Here is an 8,615-nt window from a genome sequence, read left to right as displayed (position 1 = left end):
TTCAGGGAAAGCCACCTCATTTGGACTGGCCAAGTGTAGCCTGCATAACTGTAATACCCCTACAGTCAGGACATCCAGAATCAGCAAAAGGAAAAGGAAAAATGCTGGTTTGCATGGATTTGAGGAGGTCTTTTCATAGTATCCCATATAATTCACGGGTTGGAGGAAGTAGGCAGTTCCAAAGTACACATTCGATTCAACATTGCAGATGTTGGAAGAGTACCTGTGTCGGAACTGACCAAGTTGGAATTTTTAATAAGAAATTATTAGGCCGGACTAATAACTTCGGGGAGTGTGCTGAAAAGAAGTTTCGTAGCACTTCAAGGATACTGGGTAGAGATATGTGTGCATGGTGCAGCGAGTATAATCATACATGCAACAAAAGTTTAGTACACATGCAGCAGCGCCGAGCATTCGGGTTTTCGCTTGAAGAAGCTTTATTCAGTCCTGCCATGCCGAAAGCAAAGCAATTGATGGCCATGCAACCACAGCCTGATGAGGAGCAGACCGAAGGTTCGGGGCGACGTTTGAGAAGCAAAGCTTTGCCTATGCGGCTTGACGTTAGCAGTGCAGACGAAAATAGTGACTCTGCAGAAGAGGAAACGCCAATGCCGACTCCTGTGTCAGAAGGTAAGGTGATGCAAACATTAATGGACCCTTTTATGGATTTCAAAGTTGACATAGATTGTCAGGTAGAGCGCAACGCCATATGGTTGCAGCAGGTAGGATTGTATGAGTTTGCCATTCTGCCTTGGGAAGAATGTAAAAACAATGTATATGCAAAGTCTCAGTTGGAAATACTTAGGAAGACTAAGGGGAGAGTGTCACCGCATGTGGTACTCAATGTGGAGTTGGTGTCTGAGGTGTTTAAGCTGCCTTTGCATCCTAATACACCTATTCCAAAGTGTTCAGAGGAAGCACTGAAAAAAGAGTTTGGTCCAAGAGAAGGAGGCAGGCAGTATTACATGTTAAAGAATGTGGCATATGCTAGGAGAGAGCAGCTTAAGTGGTACTTGGAGAGGCTATGCTTTATTGTGAAGTTTGATTATATGTCAAAAGAAAACTTTGCACCATTAAGCTATGCAGAGCAGGGAGGAGAAGTGAGCTGGGCTCACTGGGTGTATGAAAAGTTGGCAGCAGAGATTCATTCTTCAGACAAGAGGAAGACACAGGCAAATAGTAGGTTATGTGGTTACTTGTCAGCATTGTTTTTTTTTGCACAGAGAGTACAGAATGGTGAAGCAAGGTGGCCTGTGAAAGCAGAAAAACTGGTGCAGGAGAAGCAGCAGCCAGTTCAGATTGAGCATCCCATCATGGTGCATTCTGAAAAGACAGGATTTGTGAAGTTTAATGCTAAGCATATGGAGGCTTATGAGGATTTGGTGAAAGCCAAATATACTCCAGGAGAGGCCTTTGAAGAAATCACAGCAAAAATGCAGTTTGCAGAATTTGGTACCATGGATGTTGATTCACCAATGCAGGTAAAAGCAGAGGAAACACCAATAAGGCTTGGTAAGGCTTTCACATTATCCAACAAGAGGAAGAAGTCTGAACCAGTCAGCAGAGTGTTTTCTAGATTAGATTTCAGTACTGAGGAAGTCTCTGGAGTATCAGTAGATACTGGGAAATTGGACAGTGATAAAGTAGTTCAGATGCTGCAGCAGGTGCAGGAATTTGTGAGGCAGCAGAATAATATGCTGAAGGTTCGGAGTATGCAAGCTGAAAGGAATGCAGAAAAATTGATGGAGGTTAAAGGACAGGTGTCACAGGTGAAAGAGTTTGAAGAGCAGATAGCTATGATGAAAGTAAAGTATGAGCAGGATATGGAGGAAACAGTGGGGAAACAGAAGATGGAGTTAGCAAAAGTGAAGAGATCATTGGGGGAGTTTAAGCAATGGACTGAGAAAGTGGAGGCAGCGGTTGCTTTGGAATTGGAAGACATGGCAAAGAGGAATGCAGAGTTACAGGTCACTGTGGAGATGCAGAGGTTGAGATTGGAACCTTTGCAGATATTAGAGCAACAGATGTTGGCACAAGAGGAAATTAGCTTGAGTGCGGTATTAATGAAAGAAGGAGAAGTGTCTATTCTCAAGCAGCAGTTAGCTTTGGTTGCACAGGAGATGTGGCAAAAGACCAAGGAAAGAATGAGATTTGTCATTAAGTATCCATATGAGGTGTTAAAAGCAGGGTTAGTGCATGAGGTAGAAGCACAATTGTTGAAGGAAGTGGAGGAATTGCAAAAGGAGAGAGACTGTTTGAAGCAGCAGGTTCAGCAGATGGAAGAGAATAAGAGACAGCAGCTTGCAGAGTCAGAAAAGAAAGAGGAGAATTTTACTAATAGTTTTTTGATGCAGGATGTAGCTGAGGAGAAAGTGGCAGAAGAGCAGATTGATACTGAGATTGCAGATAGAGCACAAGAGGTGGAAATGGGAAAAGCTGATGCAGCAGAATCAGATGCAGTAAAGGAAGCAGAGCTGGTGGATCATAAAGTGAATGCTGAGGACCAGAGTAAGGAAGAAGCTGTGCAGCAGAGGGTGGATTCCTGATCAAGGGATATGTGGATCCGGGTCAGATTTCTGCGAAATCTACCACCGGGGCGTGCCATGTGTTGAGAGGCACATGTTAGAAACTGACTCTGAATAGCTAAGTCGGATATTGACTTATCGGATATTTACTGAGCTGTATTTTGCTAAGTCGGATGTAACTGTCTTTCAGTTGCAGTCTGCTGAATGTCTTGTGACTGGGTAGTTAAGTCGGATTTATCTATAAAAGTGGGGAATGTATCTGCGCATGATGTATCTGTTCTTTGATATGAATGCGATGATGATGGTACAGTGCAGCAACTATTCAGTGTATTTTCTGCTTACTCTGATATTTAGAGTAGTTAGATTTACTGTGTCTGAATTGTTGTTAATGTAGTATGGTGGAGTAGATGGTTATTATTGCTGTGTATGATGTTCATGTGTTGACCTAACCCACAACATCGGTGAAAATCGGACCATAAACTCTTGCTGCCCTCTTTTCTTGATGAAAAAAGCTTCTTTGATCAAATCCAAAGAGCAATCAAATGCTCCTCAGTGGGGGTACCAGAAGATGGAAGGGGGGAAAGGGGAACACACCCGGCACAAAATAACACCCAGATCCACTAGATTTCACCTTCAAAACTCGACAATTTGATTGCAAATCCTACACCCGACCGTACACACACAACCCTTGCACTAACTAGCTTGCTATTAGCTCCCACACCACACAAACCGCTCTCTCTTTCTCTCCCACTCACAACACAGGCCCAAAGAGGCACACACTTCTCAAGCCGTCACCACACAACAGGGATAGAGCAAAGACTAGACGGGGGAAATAGGGGGAAGTGATAACACCAAACTCGTCTATGGTTTTCTTTCTAGTCACAACAAAAGCTATTACAATTCCAAAGAATCCACACTATCGCACGGTGTAATCGTCTCCATTACGACGAGCAACAAGGGGTTTGGAAGATCTCTGATGCCACCTCGAAATCGTTCTCCTCTTGAGAATGCAAGCAAGAGAACCTTGGTGGGCTTGGAAAGGCCCTGAGAGTTTCTCTGCACAGCCATCAGCTGCTTTGTCCACAATCCCTTCACACAAAAATTCCGCCTTCAATCCTCCTCCAGCACCCTCCTTCTGTCTCTTCTCCTTCCTTCTTTTCTCCAAAAAAACCCCTCCTCATGCAAAAAGTTTTAACCCCTCTTGGCGTGTAACCGTTCTCCTAGTATTTTGGCCCTCCTTCTATTGTTAGCACCACTTTTTGCATGTGAAAGCACCCCTTTGTGGCAGCCCTGCCTTGAGCCCCAAGCCTTAACAGTTGCGATGGTGCCACTGTGGGTACCACCCCCTCATTAAAAGTTTGGCGCCTTTTGGCACATGCGGGAACACCCCTGGAAAAATGCCATTTCATCATCCACATCGCGAGCAACGCCACCCGCGGCCGCAAGCGGACGACGGACGAGTCACAGGCCGGACACGTCGCTGGGAGCCTAAGGAGCTCATGCAGTTTCAAGGGTTGTCTCAGATACAAAACTGTGGCACGCACGTTTTGGGCATTTGAATTTTACCAATTTGCTGCGTTTGCAAAAATCTGATATGGTTGCTTCTTTGCTGCCTCTTGAAGCACCTGTCAAACATGCTTGTGAAGGTTGTATTTTGGGTAAAATGCAACGTGCTAAGTTTCCAAAGGATGGGTTAGTTCGTGCTACATACATACTGCAACTTTTGCATAGTGATGTTTTTGGACCTATGCAAACTCCGTCCTTGGGAAATTACTTGTACTTCGTGACTTTCATTGATGACTACTCTATGCATGCATGGGTATATTTGTTGAAAACTAAGTACGAAGTGTTCATGTGCTTCAAGTAATTTCTTGCTATGGCTAAAAATGTCTCAAAATGTACTATGGGCACCCTCCGTTCCGATCGGGGGGGGGGGGGGGGGTATATGTCTCATGAATTTAATGCATTTCTGGCTAGTCGTGGAATAAAACACCAACGTAAGTGCCGTATATGCCTCAACAAAATGGTGTTGCTGAGAGGAAAAACAAGTCTCTTACAGAAATGACAAGATGTATGGTCAAGAGTCAAGCTTTACCACATTTGTTTTGCCTTGAGGCTATCATGTGTTCCACTTATGTACTGAATAGGTGTCCTAAAAAAGTGTTGCAGTCTATGACTCAATATGAAGCATGGCATGATAGAAAGCCATCTATTGAGCACATGCGTGTTTTTGGATGTTTGGATTATGGTTTACTGCCACAAGCGCAACACAGAAAATTGGATGATAAGGCTATCAAATGTATTTTTGTTAGTTATAGTGCTGAAAGAAAAGGTTACAAGTTGTATCATCCACAAACAAAGTGTATTTTGGTCTCACGTGATGTTGTGTTTGTGGAAGATTCTGTTCAGCCTTTGCTATTGATAGCTGTTTTTTCGGCTCTTTGTAATTCCCACAGTGAGTTACCCAACCCTACCAAAATCACCCAAACACTGTGGCTATCCCTACCATTTCACTGTACATAGGCGTGCGTGAGTCACGGGACTTTTTCCATATCTTCTTAAAAACCCTCAGCTAGCTAGTCACTGGGCTAGGTGAGCCAAAAAAAAAAAAAAAAAAAAAAAGTATATTATGGCCTCTTTGTGTGTAAATATTTCATTGTATATATGGCCTAAATATAGGGATTTTTAATAATTATTTTGGTATTTTATTTAAATATTTCTACTTAGGTGTGTGTTTTATTAAACCTATGTACACCTTCTTTCATCCTCTTACACCATAATTATATTTTTTTTTTGCCAATATGTACATACTCTAACCTCATATTTTTCCTTTATACAAATCACTCCCACATTTTCACCCTCACCCTCGTGAAAACAAAAAATTGATTTCTACTCATTGGTTACTTTTATTATATTATTTACTTGCATACCTTTTCCTCTTTCACCCAAAATAATTCAAGGAGGGACCATATCATATGATTCCAATATCTTTCCATATCCATAACTCCTCCATATTTTTATTATTATTTTTACTCATTATTCTAACACCATGTGCTCATTGAGCTAAAGTCCATGAATAGTCCATACACTAGTCCCACCATGTATATATTTCTTATTTCACCAATAATCCTCCTCCATGCATGGGTCAAGGGCAACTTGAATGCTTTGTATTATAATATGACAAAGGAGGGGCTCACTCTTGGATGCATTGTACAAATTCAACAAAGGAGGGGACCACTAAAAGACTTTTGCAGGCATAAAAAACAGGCTTTTTGGTGAGAATTTTGGCACCTATCTCCACTCCGAATTTGGAGCGGTAGTCAAAAGAGAAAATGTAGCCCACGCTCTGAATAATCACCCCAAATTTTTTCATGATTTTTGGAGCTACCAGCTGTGAGCTATGATTTTTTTAGTGGACCCCAGTTTTCCCATGCTATGCAGCCACACTCTCTCTTCCACTTTATCATTTTCCTCTTTCACACACACTTCTCCACTCATCATCCCCATCTCTCTCACCACTCCTCTCTGCACACTACTCACCTTCTCCTCAACCTTGAAGAATAAGAGAAACCATGGTGAACTCATACCTCCCACACACAATTCCATTCCAAAATTGACCACCTAGTCTCATTTTTCCTCCTCCAAATTACCCATATCTATCAAAAAACCACAAAATTCAGCCTCTTCTCTTAAAAGATAGCATCATGGTGGTTGATTACTCAGCTTCAATTACCTTGTCTCTCAAGGAAGGTCAAGAGTGGAGAAAAAATGTACCGTCAAAGCTAGTGGACCGTCAACAAGCGTAAAAATTGGCCCTACTCAAGACACTTGGAGCATCAACCTTGTAAGAAATCCACCTTTTCTTACCTCTTAAGAGTTTTTCTTCCTTATTTGTATCCTACATGGATACTCCCATTGTAAATATTCAATTCCATTTGTAAATTAATACTAACTCTACTAACACTAACCCACTATGAAAAGTCCTATCACCTCCATTTCTCTCCTCTCTCTTTCCCCACCAACTTCTTGATAATTCCAAGCAAAAGAAATTAGATAAATTGTTGAAAATCTAACCCAACCATGGTTAGAGGAGTAACCCTAGCCTTCAAAATTGCTATAAAAGGAGGGTGTAGCTAGCATAAAAGGGGGGAGCCATAAGCAAGAGCACTATGCTATAGCTTGAGAAGCCAAGCTCAACCTCTCTAGAAGGAGCTCTTGAGTGGAAGCTCATTGTCTTATGCATGTGCATGTGTTGTAATAGGGGATTAGCAAGGGAAATCTATGCCATTGTAAGAGAGAGAGTGATCATTCAATTGAGAGTAGGAAATCTATCATTTCTCCTACTAGTGTAAGCCCAACATTCGCTGAATCAAGGAGGGTGGATTTGGACTAAGCTTGGATACTTTGTCTCCCTTCCAACGTGAAGTAATGGACAACAATGATGTGTAAGTGTCTTGGTGTTTTTTTTGTTAAGTTCTTGATAGCTTGTCTCTGGTGTTGTCATCAATCTAGCCATAAATCCCACATACTGTAAGAGGGCGACAGGGTGGAGAGGACTCCCCTGGCCTTAAGACAGTGATTGGGGTGGCTTTTCTTGTGATGTGTTGTGGTGAAATTTACGCAAGCTATGTTGAACAAGTACTAATCTCACTTTAATTTGTCATGACAGATTTGTAAGAAGGTATTAATGCAACAAGCACCCCCTCCCCCTTTCTCTCTCTTTCTTAAATATATAGTTGTGTTTGCTTGATCATTGCCGATACGTTTCAAAGCAGCCCGAGCACTATCTCTCTCTCTCTCTCTCTCTCGTGTTTTAGTGTGTGAGAGTATTCCATTGGTGTTAGGGTTAGTGTAAATTCCTTGCTTGTTTGTGGGTTGCTCTAACGATTCTCCTCTTTTGCGTCCTAGTTCACTCTTAAACTAGGTGGTGCCCCTTGTGTAGTTGGGATTTGGCGGTGGGTTTGTTGTTTTGGTTTGTGTTGTGTTGTGCCCCAGCCCCATTGAGCAGCACGGGAGCCTTGAAGGGTGTCTAGAGGCCACTCTTCTTGTTGCCCGCCCCGGACCGCCTCAAATTGGTGCCCCCACTGAGGACGGCTTGTGTATTTTTGTGTAGAATCAACCTTTAGCATAGTCAAGTAGTTTGCATGAATCACGAAGCTTTGTATGATCCCTTCATTCCCATTGCAAGGCAAAAGGTACACATAATTGTTAGTACTAAGTTGCAATTTCAACGTGTCATTCGTAGAATTTTAGGTCCTCTTAGGTTGGCCGAGATAAACGCTTCAGTAAATCCTTTTATTCTGTCTCTCATTAGGTACGACCTTAGTTTGGACGCTTCAGTAAATCCTTTTATTCTGTCTCTCATTAGGTACGACCTTAGTTTGGACGTCTATATTTTTGTTTTGTTGTAAGCATTAGGACATGCATAGGCCATGGATAATGGCCCAGGAATAGAGGTTTTTCCCTTTCATTTTACTCCACACATTAGAATAAACGTTGCAATTAGTAGAAAGATCCATTTTCAACAACGAATGGTGTTCATGTTTGGTGCCCAAAGAGCAGGAGAAATTCTTGCATCACCAAACCCTGTCATTCTACCTCTCATCAACTACCACACTTCTTTTGATGTACATGTGTTCATTTTATTTTAAAATGAAGTGCAGCCCGGCAAAGTAGTGTGTATGTTTGTTTTTTCTTTGTCCAAGTTGTTACAAGAAACAAGAAAACGATCATTTGTTCTAACTGGGAATGTGTGTGCAGTGAAAGTTCAATCCTTAGAGATCTAGCTCTATTACCAATTGAGTTGCAGGAGCAAGTAGTAAGGCGTCTCCCTCATAACAAGAGGGTGGTGAAGTTAAGACGGAAGGTCCTACGCGTTGATTCCATTTTCCTCTTGTTGTTGGGCACTAAGGAAGACCGCGCATTCATCCAACTAGTGTGTGCCCTAAGATTGGTAAATAGAGTGAAATTTGGCGTTTGGCGAGTGCATTTCACCATTGAGGAAGACTCTTCAGGAAACTTGCGGCCAGAGTTCATGCTTCATAGACTCACATTTGGTGAATTTTTCCCTCATTTGCATCTTATTAATAG

General features: G+C 42.1%; 1 protein-coding gene across 1 annotated transcript; it reads left to right on the top strand.

The window, feature by feature from the left end:
• The first annotated feature begins 395 nt into the window (after positions 1-395).
• Positions 396-2,546, top strand: LOC147461121 (uncharacterized). The gene is made up of 3 exons (XM_086500078.1): positions 396-620; positions 1,224-1,382; positions 1,482-2,546. The coding sequence occupies exons 1-3, from the start codon at positions 396-398 to the stop codon at positions 2,544-2,546; spliced, it is 1,449 nt and encodes a 482-aa protein (XP_086356204.1).
• The last annotated feature ends 6,069 nt before the right edge of the window (positions 2,547-8,615 follow it).

This window comes from Adiantum capillus-veneris, chromosome 3 (genome assembly GCF_014529385.1).
Source record: "Adiantum capillus-veneris isolate H3 chromosome 3, ASM1452938v2, whole genome shotgun sequence".
Classification (NCBI taxonomy): domain Eukaryota; kingdom Viridiplantae; phylum Streptophyta; class Polypodiopsida; order Polypodiales; family Pteridaceae; genus Adiantum; species Adiantum capillus-veneris.
Note: the sequence above shows the minus strand (reverse complement) of the source record. Positions and strands in the feature narration are given on the sequence as shown.

Bases quoted from the DNA above. Each gene is read 5' to 3' on its own strand.
- LOC147461121 (XM_086500078.1), top strand. From the start codon at position 396: ATGCAGCAGCGCCGAGCATTCGGGTTTTCGCTTGAAGAAGCTTTATTC. The intron at 621-1,223 runs GTGTCAGAAGGT...TTTTTTGCACAG, and splicing joins AAACGCCAATGCCGACTCCT to AGAGTACAGAATGGTGAAGC. The intron at 1,383-1,481 runs GTGAAAGCCAAA...TCACCAATGCAG, and splicing joins TGGAGGCTTATGAGGATTTG to GTAAAAGCAGAGGAAACACC.